The sequence below is a fragment of the Anoplophora glabripennis genome, unplaced genomic scaffold (assembly GCF_000390285.2).
Source record: "Anoplophora glabripennis isolate ALB-LARVAE unplaced genomic scaffold, Agla_2.0 scaffold10, whole genome shotgun sequence".
NCBI lineage: Eukaryota > Metazoa > Arthropoda > Insecta > Coleoptera > Cerambycidae > Anoplophora > Anoplophora glabripennis.
The window spans coordinates 408950-434245 of record NW_019416481.1 but is presented as its reverse complement, the minus strand read 5'-3'; the positions used below and the strand labels follow the sequence as shown (position 1 = coordinate 434245).

Sequence of the window (25296 nt, the reverse complement as noted above, 5' to 3'; positions counted from 1 at the left end):
GATCGTTCGTAAGTTTAACCAGCCAGAAATAGGTCGGTTTAGGACTTATTGATGGTCCTCATCATTACGTCGTTAGAAGTGTTAGAACGATCCAGCTGCTGTAGTGTCGTTACTCACAAGGAGATGTGTATACGCAGAGCGTAAGTGGCTCCATCTATCGTGACCATTTTGTGACCACCTACAATTTTCTTTCAAGATCATATAAGTTTGATTATAATATGCTACATTTGTCTTGAATAATTCCTGCATTAATACTAAATTTTAAATATATATATTTTAAGAAACTGGTTGTTTTGAAACAAATATGTTTGCAGTTTGTGATGAACTGTAAGNTTTTAGATCAATATAATATACTTATTCCAAATCAGCACGGTTTTAGGGCAAAACATTCAACAAACACTGCACTACAGGATTTTTTGCATTATGTATTTGGTAATTTGGATAAGGGAAATAGTGTATTGGCTGTATTCTTGGATCTGTCAAAGGCTTTTGACTGCGTGGATCATGATATTCTACTAAAAAGGGTGGAGTGTTATGGTCTTCGTGGTCAATGCAACAAGTTATTAAGATGTTATCTGACGAGTAGAAAACAGTTTGTAGAATTTTATGGTACCACATCATCGGACAAAACAGCTTCTATTCGGTTAGGGAGTATTTGGAGTTTTAGTGTGTTGTTTTGTACATATCTTTTTTTTGTGTGTAGTTTTACTGTATTTTCTTTTTAAAAAAATGGCTGTAAATTTTTTTTGACATATCCTAGATCATTGTATGATTAACTAGATGAATAAAGATTGATTGATTGATTGATTGTTTCAAAATAAATTTGTGTGCAAGTTTCTCATGGAAAAATAGTAGGGGTAGTTCATGTAAGGTTTTTTTCTTAGACACCCTGCTTTCGAGATGCAGTGTGTTGAAGTTGTTATTTCCAAATGGTTTTCCTTAATTATCTAAAAATCGGCTAAAGATAAAAATGTCAAAATTTGTACACGAGTAAACATCAACTGTGCGTTAAGAATAATGTGCAAAGTTTCCTTCTGAAAAGCAGGTAATTAGAGGGTACAATCGAAAAAAAATATGTTAAAAGTCAAAATTTATTACATTTCTAAACGGTTCTGTAAACTCTAAAGCGTTCTACAAAGAAAAAGGTATACTTGTCGAAATTCGGTAGCATATATCATTTTCGATAAAAATGAAGTTGCATAGAAAGAAATGGGGGACAGTTTCAGTATCTACTGTAGTATTTCGCATTTGCACATTTATTTAATTGTGCAGCTGGTTTGTTCTGTATGTCTCCGAGTCTGTTTCCTAATATTTTTCTTTTCTTATCACTTTTTTTAAGCATTCATCAACAATTCAGTCCATTCAACAATGGTTTATTTTAGTAGTGGTAGTGTAGTAGTTTACAAAATCTAAAATTAGTTAATAATAGATAATTAATAACCATAATCTGTTTATTTTAATTTACTTTTTTATATGTTAGTTTACATCAAACTGAAACTTTTTTTTAGTTAATAAAATGTTTTACAATTTAACTGTTTCATGTGATACGTAAGAAATTAAAATTATAGTCTTAAATACAAATACCGTTGGTAGCTAAATGTCTTCAGCTCATTGAATGGTAAGGTCCTCTTTCAATTTAATATTTTATTAATGTACTAGTGCCGCTTTAAGTGAGCAAAAAAAATGCAACTTCATTTTTCTCGAAAATGGTACATGCTACCGAATTTCGATAAATATACTTTTTTTGTAGTATCCTTTAGAGTTTACAGAAATGTAATAAATTTTGACTTTTAACATATTTTTTCTTCAATTGTACCCCTTCAATTACCTGTATCGGCGACACTACTTTTCAGAAAGAAACCGTTTGCACATTATTCTTAACGCACAGTTGATGTTTACTCATATACAAATTTTGACATCTTTAGCCAAATTAAAAATAATTAAGGAAAACAGATCGTCTAAGAAAAAACTTTACGTGAACTACCTCCATTATTATCCCATGAGGAACTTTTTGAAACATGAACCCAGGGTGTCCCGCCTGGGTATAAAAATTTTGGTGATTATTATTTTAAAAATGTAATAAAGTAATAAGGAGTTCTCCATTTTTATCATGACGATCAGCAGATTAGACACGATAATTTTTTTAATAAATATAATTTGCATCGTCGGAACAGCCTTAAATTTATATTAAGAGAAATTAGCATATAAAACTAAACGTTTGTGGAATATTAATAAGCTCTAACTTAAGTAGGAATTTTGAGATATGTAATTGATTACTATGTGTTTGATAATGACTTTTTTTTCTCTAATTTAATATTATCCTCATTAAGTATCCTCATTTAGCATATTAGAAAATATTTAATTTATTATTCACTGGACGCTGCGAAGTAGCAATCATTTAAACGTTTTTTATAAGTTTTTAGAATCTCTCAAGAATTGTTACATGTTAAACAAGATGGGAAGCTAACAGAATGCTTTGAATTTTAACGTACATATATTTTGTAATAGTTTAAAATTTGGTGAAAGAATTACTATTCCTAAATGTAGTTTTGAAACCCGCATCTAGCACCCAAAGAAATTCGCGAAACTTTCCTAGAAAGTTTTGTTCCGTTGAGTATAAATTATAAAACGTTTGATTTAGGGATGTTCCAAAACTTTATTTAAATTATTTTTAAAGCCTTCGTAAATTTCAAGTTGCAAGACTAGATATCCAATAAATCTAGACTCTCCTTCCTCTATGCTACGTCAACCAGGTCCAGAGCTGTGGAAAATTGGAAATAAGTGTCGTCGTAAAAATAGAAACTTACGTTACTAAATAATTGTCGGGATTATTTTACAAGTTAGTACTAAGTTATGTAGTAAAAATACAAAAAATAAGAAAAAAAATCACATAATAATAATATAGAATACAATGAAGTGGCCGTGGTCACAGAATATTATAACATTAAACTGCAATAAAATTCTCGGTTGCATTTTGTAATAATAACATTTTCAAAGTACAACAATGAACTTCACACGTACAGCAATATTTATTGAAATTTGTACACATAAGATGAATTGGCGACTTTAAATATGATATTAGTTCCAAGTTTGTTACATTTGACACTTACATTAGATCTTGAATTATATCGCGGTACCATATCCATGTCGTTCTTGATTATATCTTCCGAACGGTTTGACCGAATCAAATCAAATTGGGTACAGAATATTACCTAACAAATCTGCATGATTTGAATATGGTGATGATAAATGAAGTCAATCAGGAACGGAGATTCAGGTGCCCCACCTTTTTCTGAACAATGCTTCGCGAAATGTTCGCAAAAGTAGTAGCCATTTCTGAAAAAGCAGTAACAGACTCTCATTGTACTTCCTTAGCTTTAGCTAGAAATCTTTAACTAGCTCTTTTTATTCTTGGGCTAAGCGCCGTGGCGGCGAAAACGTTGACAGAACCCCAATGCTCGCCCTGATGTTCACTCCGGTTTTTATTGGTTCTAAAACAGCTATAGATGGCCTCTGTAACTGATCGCATCCAATGCTTCCAAACGTTTCGCTGTTGCTCACTGTCTGCATCTTCAATGGTGACTCTGTAAAAGTGTCACTACTAGTAAGTTAATCATCGTTAGTCTCTTGAACAAAACATTTTCGGGCGTAAGGCCATATGACTTTTACCCTTATTTTTTTAAGTAAAATTGCTTTTAAATTTGTTTTTACTTTTTTAACACCCCGTATAGGTAAATTATTATTTATATACAACTTTTACATTTACAATTAAATCAAATAAAATTTTAATTTTTTCACTATAATAATGTTCAACTTCTGCTAAAAGCATAACAGTGTGTGCTTTGAGCATATCTTTAATTATTTTTGACACATAGCAAGCTCATATTCTATTTCTATATCTCTTATTTTCTCTTATCTACTTTTATATCAGCAATGCCATACATTTTTTTATTTATTAGCCAAGATTCTAAAGGTAAAAATATGTTCCCCTATTTCCTATTTGTCAAAGGAGTAGAGCATAACATACAAGCAACGCCAAAATTCTTATTTGTAATGTCAAAAAATAAAAGTTCCAATTTTTTTGTTTATACTCTTAAGTTTTTAAAATTATTCTTTCGACTATTTTGGCCACCAGTAGCTCCAGTTTCGAGATTTCCCAACCTTTCGCACACACCCTGTATACATTACAATAATTAAGAAATTATTAAACCGTAACGTATGAAAATAACATTATGCAGAATCCCTCTGGATTAGAGGGGGTCTACATCAAGGGTTGACTAATCTATGGGGTGAAGCATGATTAATGCATGCATACATTCCCGGCTCTAATTATTAATTACTATTGGAGAAATATATAACGTAATCGTTATATTTTCTAGAACGCCCTCAGCAAACGCCGCATGGATTTCATCGCAAATTTCTGCCGTTTTGGCTTCGTCCGGCACCGATTATGTATTAAAATGGTCAGTACGAACAAACCGGCAACCGGCGAAGACCCCGGGGCCTGTTATTGTGACACGCTGTAAATAATTTATCTGTTTTCCTACCCGCCCGCCGCCGCGCAGCCTCCCACCATCACATGCGCGTCTCTATCCCAAAATCAACCGTTCCTCGGCGATGCTATCGTTACGATTCAATTTTCACAGCGTAACACGGTTAAGAGACAGAATCGTGTCTGGAATATCGACTTTAGCACTCATAAGGTCCGGATTTCAAACGGTTCATGCCGCTATTTCTACTCTCTGTATACTTTACGACCTTGCCCTCTCCCTATCTTGATTCTGGAGGCCTTGGCGTATCGGAAAAGTTATCTAGATTCCCATTTGGAAATTTTTATCGAAGCTGCGTGTTGGGAAACCACTAACTCGTTCGTTATTATTTAAGAAGAGCGCTCAAAATATTTGAAAATGAATAATTTACATCAGTACAATTTTTCGGCCATAAAACTAGTTTGTGGTGACAAATAGTCCGGTCAAATTAGTAATAAAAATAGGGGTCAAATAACGAAAATTCCGACAGAGCTAAATTTTGGTGGAGACCTTGCGTACACCATTAGAAATATAGTGTCAAAAGTCCCCATCGATCTCATGTGTGCTAAAAAAGTTATTCGGTGTCAAAGGTCAAAATTTGAGGTTTTTTGGATTTTTTTCGAAAACGGTATATTTTATCAAATAGTAGCCCAGACAAAAATTATAGATCTTAAAATTATCTACAAAAATTAACCGTATACTTTTTTTTCTAAGAATCGCCATTCCTGAGATATTGCGTTTCTAAAAGTTGAAGAAGTCACGTTCTACATGATATGCACATATATGCCACGTATATACATAGTCAGGCACTTAATACAAGTAAAAATGCCTATTTGTGTCTCTTGTATGTATAAACTATACTATTCTAAGAATATACACTCAAAAATACTCAGTCCCTTAGTCAAAATGACGTTCCTTGAAACAGCAATAGAACAATTTAATGCAACAAATACAACTATTGTAGTTGGTGAATATGTTGACTTATTAATACTACTCACTGCAAGGACTCCAATTGATAAAATTATATACTTTTTAAAACCTGGAAAGGCTCAACAGCGAACAGAAATAATATTCTTCAAAAAGTTTATCTGCTTATCCAAAATGCCAAAACCATGTCTTATTTTTACATGCGATAACCGACTGCGATACTACATCAGCAATGTTCAGAAGGGGTAAAACATCAATATTAAAATTATTTGAAAAAAAAGATTTGATTGATTGTGCTATAGTATTTACAGAAATTGATTCTTCACTTCAAACAATAATCACAAAAGGAATTCGCTTTCTCCTTGCTTTTTATGGAGCTCCAAAAAAATTGCTTGTATAGATAAATGTAGATATATAACTTTTATAAAAAATACACGAAACAAGTACAACTATCTTGTCTTCCTCCAACATCGGCTTCTGCTAATCAACGCTTGTATCGAGTATACTATCAAGTTCAGACATGGCTAGGCAATCAACTGAATCCAGAAGACTGGAGTTGGAAATTAACAGATAATACTTTGGAACCGATTCGAACTTTACTCCCACCTGCTCCGGAAAAACACCTAAACACTATTTTTTGCAATTGCAAAAAAGGTTGTAGTGCTAAATGTGGCTGTAGAAGGGTAGGGTTACTGTATTCTCCAGCGTGTACTAATTGCCAAAGCCAGTCTTGCTCAAATGTCCAATCGAATACAACAGACGAAGATTCATGTGATTTCGATGAAGAGACAGCTGATTCATCTTCATTTGAACAATTTATGAACATCCAACAAGAAGAAGAGGAAGAAGAAGAAGAAGAAATCGAAGAAGACATGACTGTTGAAGTCGACTTTGAAAAGATCAGATTAAAATATTAAAAGAAATCAGAACTACTGTTAAAGTCAATAACCAATGTCAATATCAATAATCATCATGCAGTTAAAAGAGTATTGTCCTTGAAAATTCCATCATAACAGTTCGTGGAGTAGACCTACCAGGGAAACCACCTTAAAAAAAACGCGCCAAAGTACACTACCCCACAGGTGGTGTGGAAATGTGTGCATATTATGTAGAACGTGACTCCTTCAGCTAATAGAATCGCGATATCCGAGGAATGGTGATTCTTAGAAAAAAAGTATAGGGTCCATTCTGTGGATAATTTTAAGATCTATAAATTTTGTCCGGGCCACTTTTTTGATAAAACTTACTGTTTTCGAAAAAAACAAAAAACCTCAAATTTTGACCTTTGACCCCGAATAACTTTTTTAGCACACATGGGATCAATGGCGACTTTTGACACTTTATTTCTAACGGTGTACCCAAAGTCTCCATAAAAATTTAGCTCTGTCGGAATTTTCATTATTTGAAATGTCTATTTTGACCGGACTAAAATAAAAGATTAGAATTAGCAATGAAACTATTTAAAATTAAATGGTGATGCTCTAGTCTACAGCAGCTTTAGAAAACAGAATATAAGTATTTATATCAATAGAAACGTCAAATTTGTTGTCAAACATGACTACTGGCCACTAGTATGTGGACGAGCATTGCGAGCTTTCCCTGGATGGTTACACATCGAAGTACTAACCACTAATTTGGTGAAAATAACGGCAATATCATTACGTCATTGAATTTGGACACACCGTATTCAGGATTAGAGTTGCGATTTTTTTAAAAACTTCCTTGTTTTTAATAATTCGATCATTTTAATCAGATTTCTCCAATTTTCCAATTAGCGAAGCTGAGTCCGCTAAAAAAAACTAGCTCTATAATTATTGGAAATGAAAAAAACCCAGTCGATCAATTAACAGAGTGATAAAGCTCATTATTTTAGACAAAAGAAAGAACGAACGAATTTATTGCAGCCAGGTGCCTGTCCCTAACAGTCTTTGTCACAAATTCAAGCTAAAATTGGCCAATTAACATTTTTAATTGTTTTCTAAGACACATAAGGCGAAACGTTACTAGATAATTTAGAAATTCTTTCATAAATTATAATACATTAGTGGTTTCTTGTATCCTAATAGAGATAATTTATTTCACATTTACTTATTTGTTTCAAAAAATCCCGATATAGAATTATATTCTAAATATGGCTGTGAAAAAATGAACGTATGTAGCAAGAATTCGTATTAATGAACAATACTGTGATTTCATATTTTCCTAGGTGTAAATCAACTGACTTTAAAATGGAAAAATAAATAATTATTCATATAATAAAGTTCAGTGACCCCTGACTAACCATTTATTAACATAAAATTATCGACCTATCTGTAGCTTTCCACTGAAGATAAAAAACAGGATCTGTGAATTTATGTAATAAATTTAATTACAAGAAAACAAAATCTTACTCCACCTAAAAAAAAAACAGATTCTTCAGGGTCGAATAAAATTTATTTATACATTTTTATACACAAAATCCATGAATGGATGTCTCATAAGTTATATATTAATCAAATGCAAATAGGAGGAATTTCCACTACTTTTAATATAGTCATTATAATTATGGACCCACAATTTTGCACAACCTTGCTTCTAATTTTAGCCGATTAATTATCGTCTAAAATTATTATAATGTGGATAATAGAAAAAATCAAGTCTATTAATGACCAGACATTTAGTACCTCGTAGCAAATCCTGTAGATGCTCTAGGATTTCTTGAATAAAATCAAGTGTTTGGCGTTTGTTAACTTATTATCATAATGAAATAGAATAAATAGATATTTTATTATATCAATATTTTCTTTTTTAAGTAGTATTACCAGTTTTCTTGTTTTTTAGTTTTAAAATCAGTTTTCACAGGTTTAATTTCCTTTTTTCTGTCTTTCGTGTGGCGCATTGTAAAAAACATACAAACAATAGCCGAAAAAAATTCTAAATATAATGGAGTCATTCAGTAAACTTTCAAAAATTTTTATTTTGTATACAAAAAGTATTGCTCATGATTAGCGGTTTTCAAGCTATATGAGTTTAAAATGCGAATATTTGTCTCAGAATGCAATGACGTCACCGCATGGGACGGTCAGCCGGCTTGGCGCTACTTCCAGATCTGCATCTACAGAGTGTTTTAGCGTTTGTGCATATTAAATTTAAAAATGGAAGCAAATTTCGTAGAAGCAGATCCTGCTAATTTGCCAAAAGTAGGTTTGTCAATGGTTATGGATTTTTTTAATAAAAACCAGGCATATATCAGTGCTGAGATGAGAGGAGTGAAAATGCAAAGGTTACGTTTCAATAACGCGTAAAGCTTCTTTAAAGTACGTTTGTAGTGAAAGTTTTAATGTTTTTGTACAATAAGAATAGTAAATAAGGATAAGGATTTTACGTTTAAAGCGTTTCTATCACAGGTTTCAAAGATTTACCTAATCAAATACAAAATTGTTATTACTATTTTTATTCCGTGGAAACTACATAAAACTTACCTAATATCTTCCCGTTTCCGTTTCTATCACAGGTTTCAAAGATTTACCTAATCAAATACAAACTTCATATTACTATTTTTATTTCCATGGAAACTACATAAAATCTTCCTAATATCTTATAAATATATGTTATATAAATACTTAGTACCTATAGGTATTTGTATAATATTCACAAAAAAATCTACAATGGAAAACACAAGTGTATAGTGTTTCTAGAGGATACAAACGTATTTATTACATACCTAAATTACGCAGGGTAGTTTTGTTTGCTTTCAAAATAAGTCATTTTTCAAATAAAAGATATTAAAAAGAAAACAAATCAAAGTAAAGACTAATAGACTATTGACTTGACATTATTATTTTCTTAGGCGTCTTCATACTAATGCTCTCAGACTGGGGAGCAATACAATATTTGTAATTTTTTCTGTTCTGTGTTTTCCATATTGCTAACAAAATTTGGTATCTTAATGTACTCAATCAAAACTTAACACGCAACTAAATCCCGGCTAGCCGACTGACTGACAACACACGCAAGCATGCGGCATCGATTTCCCATGCGGTGACGTCACACTCGCCGGTTCAGCGGATACTCAGCGTGCCAGTTTATGATTTTTCTAGGATGACTTGTAGGCGATATAAAATTCAAATTTTTAGCGACGACCCTTAAAATTGCAATCTTTCGGTTAAGCAAATAAAAAAGAATTGTTGAATGAGCCCATTGTTATATTGACGGAAAAAATAATCAGTAAACCCTGAAGAAATAGGAAAACCCATTAACTATAAGAATAATGTTAGGTTAATAGTGATACAGGTTGTTTTAAGAAACAAAATATCAGTTTTAACCGCATCTGATAAAAATGTAATTTGGATAATCACAGCAGTGGTACATATAAAAAAATATAGCTTGATAAAGAGGATATAGTCCTCAAAAAAAAACACCCTAATAATCTAGTAATATTTTATAAACAAATAAAGCAGACACATACCAACTAAGGTCAAACTGTTTCGGCAGCTCATCATCATCGACAACAATGACCATTTTTATTCCTAATATCGAAAAATGTTGCGTTTAATCCAACAACAGAAAATAATGGCTTAGCTCTAACAAAAAAACAATTTCCTGAGCAAAAGCTGGTACCGAGCTAAGTTGATGATGGGACAGAGGAGGCGTTGTCTACTATGAATTGCTTCAGAGGAATATAATTATCGCTGCTGAGGTTTAATGTCAACAACTCCTCTCCTGTTGTGTCCTCTTGAGACAAAACCACTATTCTCGATTAAAAGGTTATTTCCCATCTGCCTCATATTCCTGATCTTGCTCCATCAGATTTCGATATCCTCCACTTCCTCTACTGACAACGTAAAGCTTCTAAATTGACGTGGTATTTTACACTTCCAAAATATTAGATTTGTTCAGGCTTGGAGTAGGAAAACTACTATATCGTAAACAATGAAACGGAATATATCCTTGGTTATCCTTGGTATGTATTTCGCGTATTAAAAAGAAATCTGAATTCGATAAAAAAAAGTTTCGAACTCACTATTATATTACGAATATCATTTGGTATCATTTCTTTGTGATGGAAACGCTATAGAAACGAAAACATTGTTCGAATAGTATTTCCGACGCCTCTACGAGATGTGGAAAATTCCATATTCCATCCTTATTAGCAAGAAACTAACTTCTCGCGCCGCTGGTGCTGATGCGTTGCGTAAAAATTAACCGACCTTTTGTTTCAGAAACAATGTGCCAGACAATACATAGGAGAGGGTCTAAGTCATTAATTGCAATTATTGGCTTGACATTGATTGGATATATTACTGCCTGTGGAAGAACAATACTAAGTGAGTATTAATTTTGATAAATGGTCTTTGCAGCATTATATTATTGTATTTTAATGGAAATGTTACGCTAATTTTTCAAAGGATACCCGAAACGCCGCGCTAATGATACTAAATTATTTTACACGGGTCGCGCCACGTTAGAACTTCCTATACATTACATTTTTTTAAATTCGTGAAGACGGTTCGTCCTTTCTACAACATCTTCTCGCACCGAGACTTCCTACATTTAATTCTGATGCTTCAATGTCACCTTAGGTGTAATATTTCCATTAACATTGTCCCATTTCAACTACTAAAATTTTTATGGCAATTATCTGTCTTGTATCGGCATCATACAGAGTGTTATTATAAAATAAATCAGTATGTTCACCACAGAAAATAAAAAGACTTTCATTTCATTTTCATTTCAAGATACATAAATGGTCTGGGTCAAAACTAAAAAAAAATGGTAATAACTAGGTTGTTTTTTATAATATTGAGTACCACAAACATTAATTTAACGGGAAAATAGGGTTGTTAAAAAATGGCCACTAAAGCCACTGATGGCTCAAATGAATTGTTTTTTTTTTATCATGAATTTCATTCCACAATTTTGTTCATTCTTGTAAAATTTTGAAGTAGGGCTTAATTTTGGAAATATTGCAATTTCTTTCAGAACTTTTTTGTTTATGCTATGCTTACGGTTTTGGATTCTCAAAAAAATGGTGTATTTTAAAATATCGTTTTTGACAATTGGTTTACTTAAAGAGTGACCGCAAAAAAACTGTGATTTTATCCCGTTTTTTCGCAATTCGCAGAGAATTAAAAAAAAATACATAAAAATATGTTTTTAGTCGCAAATTACTTGTCGTAAAAAACTGAAATGAGCATAGCTTTTAGTATTTTGAAAGTTTTAAAAATCGCTCCTACTTAGAGTTTGTAAAAATGCAAAAAATGAAGAATTTGAATATTACCAATTGATATAAAAACTATTAGCATGTGAATTATCTTAATATATTTTTTTTTGGAATTTTTACAATTATTTCTGATATTTTCTATTTTTGGGGACGATTCCACCCCCTGAGCGCGTGCTTAAGGGTGGATTTTCTAATTCAACATGCTTATTTCACACATGAGAATAATTCTTTATATCAAGAATCATTCGATAGAAAAATTCACATGCTGTTTTTATGGTAATATTCAATTCTTTCTTTTGGGCGTCTTTTCAACCCCTAAATAGGGGTGATTTTTGAAAATGTTCAAAAAACTAAAAGCTATGCTCATCTTAAATTTTTACTAGTTATTTGAGACCAAAATCATATTTTTATCTATTTTCTTTGTCACCTTAGGTTGCGAAATTTCCAATTAAAAAATCGCTTCTCCACGAAAATTTTTGGAATATTATGACCGTTTTAGCGAATATGAAACATTTTTCTCCCGACTTTCACGCAGACAGTTTTGTAGTATTTATCAAAACGAAAATTTTCAGCTGAAAAAAATTTCGTAAAATATCAACTTGTGCCATGTAGGACCACATTTGCGCCGAAAATTAGTTTTTTTTTCATAAAAATCGAATTTTGGAGTCAATTTTCAAAAAAATTAAGACCGAAATCAAAAATCCCAAATGAGGGATCGATAGGGACATTCAAAACGAACATTTTGAAAAAAAATTCACCCGAAACAGTTGAACTATGTGGGGTGTAGAGTAATTTGAATGCGACAGTGGCGTTTCGTCCCACTGTGTGGCGGGGGGTCGGTGGCCTTGGCAGCTGACACGCGTTTTGAACTGTTCAATTATCTACGGAGCCTTGTAGTAGCTGGTGTCGCGTCGATACCTTTCTTTTTTACATCTTCTGTAAATTGTATTCAAAGTGTGTATTTAAATAACTATTTATAAATAGTAACATAATTTACATTAACAACTATTGTTTGGGGAGAAAATGAAGTAAAATGCCAAAAGAGAAAAGAATGTGTGAACGCATTATAAATTCTTGTGACAAATCTAAAGTGACAAAATATTTGAAGAGTCATGCCTCGCCAAGCGCTGAAGACTATATTTTTCTATGAACTTACAGACGCCTTTCAAGCAATATTCCATTAAACAAACTAGAGAACCCCAAGTTCCTTAATTCCGTAAATTGGAATCACTGAACTATCCCTAAATGAACAATTTGATATAATGGATGATGTATAAAAAAAAAGATATAGATGCCAATAATATACACCTAATCAGTAGTACGATAAAGGAAAAAATGCAAAGAATGTTGGAAAAAAATACAAGATATACCATTTTGGAAAACATATGTAAAGGTTTATCTGACACATATCAAGAGCTACCAGCAAATATATTAATATATAGTTCATACCTCAACAATTTCTCATACTCTCCGTTGTCAACAGTAGACGTTGAACAGTCATTTTCCCTACACCAGTGAATATTAAGTGATAAACATCGCCGTTTCAGCAAAGAAAACTTAGAAAAGCACGTAGTAATATGTTTTAACTCCTTCGAATATGCCACAGAAGCCTTAAGGTGTATAGGGTAGGTGGTGTCATTACGTATTTTATTCTCTACCTTAACCTTACTCTTTGGTAATGTTGCGCCATATTTTTTGTAAAGATATTAATATTTTCATTCGTAATCTAGTTGGCAATCCATGGCCTGCTTTAATCAATTTATAATACCAATAATTTTTCATACACTCTTGAAGTTTTAAATCTAGGAGGCATTGAAAATGTCTGAAAAGAACTAAATATGCTGGAAAATTGGTTATTTTAGTTTTTTGAAATTTGTATCCACAACTGTCAATTTTTTTTATTCTAAAGAAAAACAAATAGGTACTGTCTGAATTTATTTATTTTTTGTAAAACAAATGATAAAGTATACCACTCATACCAACAGATCAAGTAGCATTTTAAGATTAGGGTAGATATTAATAATAATAATAATAGTAGTAGTAATAATAATAATAATAATAATAATAATAATAATATGGTCTTTATTGCATTTCAAAAAAGTGAGTATAACAAATAAATCAAAATGAGTGGCGATATCCAACAGAGTTGTTCAATAAAACCACCCTAATACAAATATAATTCCAAATGAAAAAAACAATATAAAAAATATTTCAAAAAATAAAGTAATACATTAACAGCAAAGATAAATTACTTCAATTTTTTTAACTGAAATGAAAAATTGTTTTCGCCCAAAGGATATATGGCCTGAGCTGCCTTTTTGGAACACCCAGTATAACCCTTCAAAAGGAAGATTTAGCTGCTTGTTGCAATATTAAAAATTAATATTATAATAGGTCGTGACAAATTAGTTCTTGCATTGCGAACTTCCGGTTCTCCTTATCGCGTCGCAGATCTCTTTGTGGCTGATAAAATTCCAAGCAGGACCGAAATGACGAATGCCGGCTATTATCACCCGAATACGATGACATTTAAAAATCCTTGATATTCTCCTTTTCGACGACGGCGAGTCTGTAGATTTCGCACTGATAGGAGACGTATGGCATTGATAACGTCTTGTTCCTGCCCAAATCGCGAGAGAAACGCATTCGGATATTTATTGAAGCAATTAAAGAAAGTTATTAATGACGCCGTTAATGCACGCCAATTACAGGAACGGACGGCGACAAAAGAACCGTTTAGTGCCGTTTAGTGGGAGTTAATATATGCAGAACAGCGAATTGAATGTTAAAACAATTTGTTTGCGCGCCTTTATCTCGCCATTCGCTAATAGAGCCATTAATCTAAATGAGACAAACCAAGAAACCGTGACGAACCATTAATTCCCATCAGGACATTCTTACGGCAGTTCAGGTGCGTCTATCGAGCCGATTGGAAGATTGGAGAAGTAATTTGGTTTAAAATGTTTCATTTGCATTCTTGAACGGATCTGATTAAGAAGACACGCGAGTTGACCAGGTCGTAAACAGCGATTCACTGTTTTGATAAGACTTATTCAGATCGTACTCTGCTAAATAAAAGATTTAACTAAACATAGGTACCTCTATCCCAAGTTTCTTTGTTTTGCCGCCAGAGCGCGTCAAAGTAGACGGAAAGATGTTTTTTGTTTTTCAAATATCTTTGATACACTAATACATTCTTCCATATAGATGTCCTCTAATAAAAAATGCCCTTTCCCTGATCTAATTCGCTTATAATTTTGGATCATCAAGGATCATGCCATAACTTCTATTTTTTTTGTCTTATACTCCAGTCGGCAGAGGCCGAAAAGGAAGACAGGAATACTTTAAATAATGAGTACAATAACAGGCTAATTTGCTGACAAAGTATTTTATCAGGAAAAAAGTTATTAACAATTTAATCGTGAAAAAATTTTTTTTAAGTAGTTTTCTTTAAATAACTCAGCGGGATGACTTTGTACGAAAAAATGCTTAGGACATGATTTTCTTCGCAATAAAAATAGCTACAAAATGGCGGTGGTCCGATTACGAAATTTGCAACAACAAAGTTGCGAAATTGAAAAAACGGTAAAAAACGTCAATTTTTTTTTAAGTTGCTGTAAAAATGTCAATTATAAACAAAAAATGATAAAACTTTCGAAAACTATAGTTCAATATACATACAATAATGACGCTAAAGCCGAAAATCATGAGAGCAAAACTTTTTGTTCTATAAGGCGTTATTCATTCATCGGCATCTGAAACTCGAAACTTTGCCAAATTTGTTCGAAGCTTTACTGACACTTGAAATTTAGTACACACATAGTGTAAATATGCAGAAACCAAAAGCAATTTGCAAAATTCAATTATCTTCATTTTTGCTGTTTTGGAAAATCAGCGACTACCTAGTTTGCGAATAATGCGAAAAGTATCAACATTTGTAGGTTTTTTAGCTCAATACATGCCCATAAGGCTTGTAAAATTTGAAATTGATCGGTCGAACCGTTTTCCTTTCCTAAGTCATCATTCATGATTAAGGTGAAACAAATTTTGCTTTAATTTTTTTACAATTTCGCCGTAAATACTCATCAAATATCGAAAATAAAAAAATTTAAACTATTGAAAAAAAAAACTAATTTTTCACAAATTATTTTTCGACATTGAAATATTTAATGTAAAAATGTATAAAAAGATAAAACGCAAAAAAAATATAAATAATTTTGAAACATTTAGGTAATTGTTTCTTCAATAGAACTTTTTCAAAATTTTGTATTTTTTTCTCATATTTGATGAGTATTTAACATTTAAATTGTGAAAAAATTAACGTAAAAAAATTTGTTTCATTTTAGGAAATTATTTTTTTACATTTTTTGCTACCGCAAATGTGTGACTGAGACTCACTCTTGAAACTTGAAGGCTTTATAATCTAGGTGGTAATATCTAGACTCTAGAGTCTCTAGCTAGACTAGACTATCGATCTAATACAAGAAGTGTATGATAAATCAGTTCTCAATACCTCAATCTGTGATTTAACATATTATGTCTACTTTTTTCAACAGACGCACACTGGGAAATATTGGACAAAATTCTCGCCACTCGCCAATTTTCATCGTCTCGTCGTGATTTTTTTTTAATAATCTCGTGGTAATCTGAATTTTCATATTCCGGTGAGGTTTTTTCCAAAAACCCTTTTTTTTGTAATGCTTAGGGAGCGCCCCAACCTCAATGTAGAAGAAAAAATTTTTAAATACTCGATGTTCAGTTGTAGAAAAAAAATCTCTGTACAATAAAGATATTTTTCTTTTTTTTTTTATTAATCCTTAATTTAGTGAGTTTAATCTTAGTTAATGTTGGTTTTGAGGTTAGGTTTTTTGATTCAAATTCATGGTTTGGGTATAACATGTTACCTAGGGTTCTATTGAATCTCTTTCGTACTTCTGGCATGTAAAAAAACTTTTTTCCAATGTAAATTTCGTTTAAGGCTTTTAAGTTAGAATTAATAATTTTGAGGTTAGGTTTTTGAAGAAAAAACATCAAATATATCACCAAGGGTCATAATAATCAATTTTATTAATAGCAGATACTTTTTAAACATTTTTTTCTACAACTGAACATCGAGTATTTAAAAAATTTTTCTTCGACATTTTGGTTGGGGCGCTCCCTAAGCATTATAAAAAAAAGAAAACCTCACCGGAATATGAAAACTCAGATTACCAGGAGATTATTAAAAAAAATCACGACAATGAAAATTGACGAGTGGCGAGAATTTTGTCCAATATTTCCCACTGTGAGACGTAGCGAACATACCTATATGAAATTAATTTGTTTAAATCAGCAGCAAACACCAAACAATTGAAAATTTTGCACGTACCACTGACCTATTGATATTCTACACAAACCCATACATTTCCATTAGAACAATGTCGATTGTAGCTTGTAAAATCGTTATTATTATATTTTACTATCTGTAATTTTCCTTTGCCTTGTTCTTAGGAGCCGGCTTATCACATGGGGACAGACAGTTGATATTGGACATGCACAATGCCATGAGGCAGTCCATAGCTCTAGGTCAAGTAGGAGGACAACCACCTGCGACCAATATGATGGAGATGGTGAGTAAGGAATGTAAAGATTGACCGATACGTGGGCGATGCAATATCTTTCACTCTCTTAAATACAATTAGTGAAAATTGCAGAGGCGTGCGAAAAATCATCTCGTCGCTTTTTGTCCATCTCACCCGTGCTTCAGTAATAAGACTGGACTTAAATATATTTTTATACGACTGCCTTGCAAAAGGGGGTTTTGTGCACGGAAAACACGCTCTGAAAACGGTATTTTGCACACGCCGTGTGCTAAACAATTTGCACGCGGTTATGTCATCTTTGCACACGCGTCCAGATTGTGATTTTTGTTTAATGTTGTCACCCAAATTATGCAATGTTTCAAGTTGGCTGAGTTTCATAGCAACCGTCACGGCTCCTTTATTTTATTGATTAGATACTTCAAAAAATTGTTGAATTCCCGAAGTTTGGTTGTGAAAATGTGTGATTCTGAAGAGATTTTACAGAAAGCAAGCGAAATATGTTCGGAACTGCTGCCCACAAAATCCAGAAGCAGGTATGAAGCTGAGTTAAGCCGCTTTATGGACTGGCGACTAGCCAAAAATGTCCAAACTTTCTCAGAAAACGCAGTAATGGTGTATTTTGAAGAACTAGAAATATAAATCTTCGACGTTGTGGACGATTTTTTCGATGCTCAAGTCAACGTTAAGTGCCAATCACAACATAGATCTTGGAAGCTATAAAAAGTTGCAAGCGCTAATCAAACGAAAATCCGAAAACTACGTCCCAAATCCTCACAGAAGATGATTTTTGCCGGTTTTTGACGAAAGCATCAGACGACAAATATTTACTTATCAAGGCGGTGGTGGCAGTTGGACTATCTGTGGCATGTCGAAGGGAGGAATTAAGTTATCTCAAAATAGAAGACACCAAAGATTTCGGCAGTGCTATGCTGATTAAACTGAAGAATACAAAAACAAAGGTACCAAGGTATTTTACAATTACAGGAAACCTTTACACTATCTTAAAAAAGTACTGTGCTCTTCGTCCTCCTAATCTGAAGACAGGCAGGTTTTTTTTTAACTATCAAAACGGAAAATGTTCAAGCCAAAACGTTGGCATCAACAAAATTGGAAACATGGCTAGGGAAATCGCCAAGTTTTTGATGCTAGAGAATCCAGAAAGTTACACGGGACATTGTTTTCGGCGTTCATCGGCCACAATTTTAGTCAATTCTGGCTCAAATCTGCTTGCCCTCAAACGCCATGGAGGGTGGAAATCCAGTACAGTTGCCGAAGGCTACGTTAATGACTGTTTGAGAAATAAAATGGAAGTTTCGAAAAAGATAGGGTCTTCAGTGTCTTCTGCTGCCACAGAACCAGAACAACGATCGTCTACTGGAATACAACAAGAAAACAACGACTGCACGCTAAAAAACTGCACTAAAAACACGATACCAAAAATATTCTCTATTACCGAAAACAAGGTGCACAATAATACTGCTTTTCCCAGCGTAACCTTGAAGGAATGTTCAAATGTTACCATAAATATTAAATATTACTTTCTTTTGTTAATGCGTTAGCAATTTTCTTAATAAAAACGAGTTAAATTAAAAGTTGTATTTAATTTATTTTGTTAATGCGTTGGCAATTTTAGTAATAAAAATGATTTAAATTGAAATTTGATTTTTGTGGTCTCTGATTGCAGTCGTATAAAATGTATCGTAAAATCGGTCCACCAATATGTCTCGCTCGTGTGCAAAGAGTCGTTTTCAAACCTTGTTGTTTGCAAAGACAATAAGGTTTGCTGACTTTAGCTTGTCAAACAAAATTTTAGTCAATTTTAACCCTTTAACAACATTGACAGATGTGTGAAAACAACGGAGTTTATTACTACAAGCTGCATTGGTTATATAAATACTTTTTTCAAGGATATAACCTCGTGCAGTTAACAGCAATAAATAAAATTTAAAAACTAGTTAAAACGAAATGTAAACATGAAACTGGTAGTGTTATAAAGTTGACGTAATTTATGACGCAGGATAATGGATAATACAGAACGATAATAAAGACTAAGATTTGGTAAAAATTTCCTAGAAGTTTCTGTAACGCCTCTTTCTTATATGACCAACAAAATTTCGTAGGAACGCTGTTTACGATTTCACGAAAATATATTTGTATTCCTCCTTCTTCCTATTCCTATTCCTTATCTCACTAAGCTAAAGCAAATGAAACTTAAACCATTAAACAAATGTCTTGAATTACCACACATATCACGGTGACAGCAATGGTTGATATAAGCCCCCACAATTACCCCTAATTACCCACAATTTGCATCCAGGGCCTCCGCCAATGTTACGATGAACTATATTGTTGCACTGTTTATATCCATTGACGATTCTAACATTTTCAACGCCACCTGATGGCGAATACTACAACTGTGAAAAATCAATGTTTTATTTACATCATTAAGTTATGAAAATCTTTTTTGTTTTTTTTTGAGGGGGGAGGGGATATTCGTTAATTGTGAGTCAGTAAAATTATTCCGTTCTCATTTTTTAGGTTATATTTGCTAAATATCCGCAAATAGGTCGAAGAAAATTTTACATTACAACACAAATTGTGTGTAAAATATCGTTCTAGATCTAGAGAGTTCACTGATAGGGAAATACATAATTTCATTATCTTCCAAAAACGATAGGTGCTTAATTTCTATATTATCTCTAAAGTAAATGCACACATACACTGGTATGTAGATCTTTGTACATTGAGTGTAAAAATGTCCTTGAAATAAAACTGTTAAGCAAATATTCTACACACTGTTCCAAACAAAGTACTGGTCACGTAATCATGTATGAATGCTCTGTAGTAGTCATCACATTCACATGTTTATCTTTATTTAAATAAAAATTACATTAATAAACATAATTTTCATTCAATCGTCTTTTTTGACACTCTGACAGAACAATCCAATACATTTTATAGCATAGCACAATTATATTAAGTATAAGTGTAAGTTAAGAGATTACTCGTTTCAAATGCGACGATTGTGGCGCCTCCCGTGGGGATTTCCGAATTGGACTCAAATAATCAACTGCGTATTTGTCTCTACTCTTACAGTTGTAAAAGAACAATGAAATACGTACTTAATATTTTCGCATCATCATACATTTTATCTCCACCATATCTCCAACCCCAGTCAGTTTTTCCTTTTGAACAACTTATCGAGAGTCCCCCGTATTACAAAAGGTTATTGCACCGTACACAACCTATCGCACGGCTCAAAGACGGAGATATGCCCGTAAAACGCCAGACAGCTACAAATTATTTAACGCGAAAGGGAGAGGGAATTGATACCTGAAAAAAAAAGAAAATGACGAAACAACGACACAAGAGTAATAAAGTGAAAGGGAAAAGTGGATCCGGGGTAATGCAGAGAGTAGTAAAAAAAGATTGGTCGGTTCCCGCGCCCGATTGAGTTATTGCCTTTATGCCGTGCGTCGGAATGAAATAAAAAACTTTAGGTATCCTAAATTGCCGGAAAGTTCACATAATTTTTGAGTGGTCCCTAAAATATACATTTCGGAGTTTACAATGAAATAAGAGGCCGTTTAGAACAAGGTAAAACGCAGGGTAGAATTAGCCAAAGGCCCAACTAAAAAACAAAATACAAATATATTTACTTTGGTAACTAATTTTTTAAAATCAATTTGCTTTCAATATCTGTCCACGTCCAACCTCTACTGCTACCTCTTCTACAAAAATTAATGATAATGAAATCTATATCATCCCTCAACGTCACATTTTAACAGAATCCTTATTAATTTTTTACTTTACTTTCGAGAAATTATGATTCTCAAGTGAGAAAAAAAGCGAATACGTCTACAATATTAAATTTCTCCTTTCGGTGTCACGTCATGAGGCCATTACTATTTAATATATTTATAAATAGCAAAGCCCGTATGAATTGTCCACCACTGTCAAAACCTTGGAAAACTGTAGGCAACTTCAAGATAATTTAGACTAATTATCCAGATAAATAATTTGCCAAGCGTGACTTATTTCGTGCCCCAACTATAAACATTCATATGTTTAAAGAAGCTTTTTAAAACTGATAGGTGCATTAGTGTAGTCTCCTTGACTCATTTCCTCACTAGATATGAATACTTTTCACTGATTTTCCGTCATAAAATTGATTATAATTATCTGAACTGAAACTGAAATTATTTTTTCCACTTCAAAATTCCCAACAATAGGGTCGTTATTTTAGATTCCAAAAATTTAATTTGCAATTATTTTTCAGTAGTAAAAGCTTATATTTACTTACAGTAATATAATTTTCAGAAAAAAATGGATCACAAAGGAACAATATCAAAATAAAATTTAAACATTTTCTGTCCTATCTAAAATTCTTGTCTCTCTCGCTGTGACGTCAACTCGTATACCATGCGCAATCGAGACATAAACAAAATACACAGAAAACGATTTGACATCATGATTCATGACAGTTTTGATAAACTTTATAATTTGAGGTTAATATCACAAACCTAGTAGATCTGTCTTATTTATTATTGCATAGTGAGTGTGGCAGTGATAACTGATAAGTATATTGTAATTTTTCATTCTCTCCATGTTAAATAAAATTATAATTAACAAAAATAACGCACAAAAACACAACCGGTCACCAGCATAACAAATAGTAAATAATGATAAATGACAGAAAATGTGTCTGTTCCAGCAAAGTTAGAATAGCCAACTTAACTTGTTATACCAACTTAAATTTAAAGCGTAATGCGCATGCGACATAGTTGACGTCACAACGCATTATAGAAAAAGTCGGAACATGGTCATATTTTGAAAGTTGTATATCTCAGTTAATATTAGTAAAAACAAAATTTTTAAAAAAGCTATATTAATTTTAAAACGTGAACGTCCTGAATTCAGATAAATAAAAAAATATATATGTGAAACGACCCTATTACGAACATTTCACCAGAAGAAAACGTGAACAAAGTTGTTACAAAATTCTTCATTACATTTTATGTATAGAATCCTTATTAATTTAATACAGTTAGACAACCAATCAAACTTAGGAAGAAGAAAATACTAGATGGCGACTCTCTAATAAAATCACTATTATTTATATTTTAAATAAGGATTTTATGAGAGTCTCTTTCTAACTTCGATTGTAACTATAAATATATAAACAAGGATAGAGTCCTTAAGTTATGATGTGACTTTAACGCTTTTAGTTGCAGTCTTAATAGTTTCAAATCATACTTTAAACATTAGTTTCAATAGTTTCCGTTAGTTTCTTGTTTCATTGTTCTCTTTTGCAACATTGTAAGTTTCTTTATTTCCATTCTGCACCCTCTTATTCTGTAATTGAGTGAAAACCTAGAAAACAGTTTAAAAGGTGTATTTCTTTCTGTTTCAGAAGTGGGATAATGAGCTGGCCAACCGTGCTCAAAACTGGGCCCTATCCTGTCAGTCAGAAAGACATGATGCTCAAAGACATGTCTGTAAGTAACTATTCTTTCACTCATTTTATTCATTCACAGTATAATAACCCTTAAATTTGTCGATGATTTTACGATTGTGGGGACACCCTGTACAAAAATCAATTTACATTTTAGCGCGATTCCCAGTGGGACAAAACATAGCGACCACTTGGACCACGAGGAAACCGTCCTCGGACAACGATTCCAAACCGGACTTTGCCGACTCAATGAGGAAGTGGTTCAATGAATTCAAACAATTCAGCTATGGAGGAATTGGAGAAGGCCATACTGGACATTACACGCAGGTAAGGAGCTTTTGTATTATTCCGCGAAAGGATAAGATAAGAGTCCCGTTTTTTAAGTTTATTGTAGATTATAATTAACCCCTTGAAATGTACAGAAGTACGGGAGAGATATTTTCCATAACTTCAGTCAAAGGAATAAATAGCTATTATTAATTAAGTTAATTAACTTAAAATTAAAACATAAGTAGTAATTGTATGTATACTATTGTATGCGTAACAAGAGCCATTTTAAAATGTAGACCTTTATCAATATTTCTTTTTATTTCATAAAACTTTTAAACAATTAAAAAGAAGAAATTTGAAATCAAATAATGCACTATAAAATAAAATAGTAGTACTTTATATCCCGTAAATCTTTTCAAATTTGTTGTCAAATATCGCTATTAAAAATCGTATCCAAGTCCAAAACTAAGCCTAAAATTAAATTCTGACATTACAATCGAGATGTCTGCCACATTCAGTAACTTCCATACCATTGAACTTGCAGGAAGTAGAGTTTTCAAAATCTTATGAGCTTTGACCTTCATATGCGCAGAAACATAATTCCAACCGTTGCCTAAATTATTCTACGTCCTAAAAACATTACATCTATTATTCACAGTTTATCTCGAGCGTAAACAAGCCTTTGATCCGATTGCAAATATCATAATAAAATGCCCTATTCTTTATTATTTTAATTTAAGCAATAAAAATATAACGAGCGTTCAAATAAAAACGTGGTCCAAGTTGGCTCTGACACATTGGACGTAGGGAGTAGCTTATAGCGACCAACTTAACCTCATTTCTCAACGAGCTGTATAGCAGCTGTCAGTTTCAATAACGTTAATGACTATATAACTTTATTTTAAAGAATAATCGTGATAACAATAACAAACAATTAAAGGAGCTGCGGAAAGTGTCCCCCTCCTTGTTATAACAATAAATTAAAGCAGCTGCTGAAAGTGTCCCCCTCCTTGTTCCAAGCACTTTTCACACCTGTTCCTCAAAGAATTAAAGACATTTTCTAAGATGCTCGGGGTATTGTTAATTTCACGAATCTTGTCTATAAGTCGAGCCTGCAGATGGTTTAAATCAGGAATAGGCAGTTCAAAAATAGTGTTTTTAAGGTAAGGCCACAAAAAGAAATCACACGGCGTAATATCACATGACCTCGGTGGAAATTCATGTTCAGCATTGAGACTTATTAGTCGATTTTGGAAAACTTCCCTCAACATATTCATCGTCTCGCCTGCCGTATGTGCCCTTGCGCCATCTTGTTGAAAGTAAAAGTTTGTAATTTCGTTTTCTTCCAGCTGGTTAACAAAAGGAGCGATAATTTCTTCTCTATACCTTTGCGCAGTAAGAGTACCATTAAAAAAAATAGGTCCATAAATCCTCCTTCGATTGAGAGCACACCAAACTCCAATTTTTTGAGCGTGTAGAGGGCCCTCGACAAAAAAGTTATCTGGTTTTTCAGAAGACCACATTCTCATATTCTGTGAGTTTACGTAACCACTTAAATGAAACCAGGCTTCATCAGAAAAAAAGGTGATATTATGAAGTTCACCGTAGTTGTTTAAAAACCATTCACAAAATACAGCCCGTCGCGGAAAATCAACTTCATGAAGTTCTTGCTGACAAGTTAAACGATAGGAGAACAAACGCAAATCTTTTTTTAACACTGTGTGGCAGGTACCGACTGATACTCCCACCATTTGTGATAAAACACGTACAGAAGTTCTTGGCGCATTTTCCATTATTTGTTGGACATTTTCTTTTAATTCTTCAGTCCGCTTTTTAGGTCGGCCGCTTCCTTCTTTTCTTGTTACACTGCCCGTTTCACGAAAAACATTAACACAACGCTGAACTGCACTTTGAAAAATTTTGTACTCAACAACGCCGGGAAATTGATTTTGAAATTCTATGAAACATTCCTCAATAGAATACTTCCATATTCCATCAATCTTGCGTCCATTTCTAAAGTAGGACTCTATGATAAACACTTTTTGTTCTTGAGAAAACACCATTTTAAACGCTTTTTAAAACGAAAATATTCAAATTGATAGCGGCGATATAGCACTTTGACAGATGACGTTTAAGTTAATTTGCTATACGCTACGCCCTACGTCCAAATTTTCAGAACCAACTTGACCACGTTTTTATTTGAACGCTCGTTATGTATAACAAACGTTCGCTAGTTGACTTTGTTGATGCCCGAGCGTCTTATTTCATTTCTGGTTGTAATGAGGCACGTGGTCTAATTCTGAGTCAATGTTTTCACGACGTGCTTATTAG

At 32.9% G+C, this 25296-nt stretch overlaps 1 protein-coding gene across 1 annotated transcript in view; it reads left to right on the top strand.

Moving 5' to 3' along the window:
• Window positions 1–25296, top strand: part of LOC108903711 (venom allergen 3) — a 33016-nt gene that overhangs the window by 4975 nt on the left and 2745 nt on the right. Inside the window, exons 2-5 of the mRNA XM_018705989.1 lie at window positions 10658–10762; window positions 17149–17267; window positions 22654–22738; window positions 22853–23022. Of these exons, the coding sequence (XP_018561505.1) occupies window positions 10663–10762; window positions 17149–17267; window positions 22654–22738; window positions 22853–23022 (474 nt within the window). The 5' untranslated portion in view covers window positions 10658–10662. The remainder of the gene's footprint in view (window positions 1–10657; window positions 10763–17148; window positions 17268–22653; window positions 22739–22852; window positions 23023–25296) is intronic.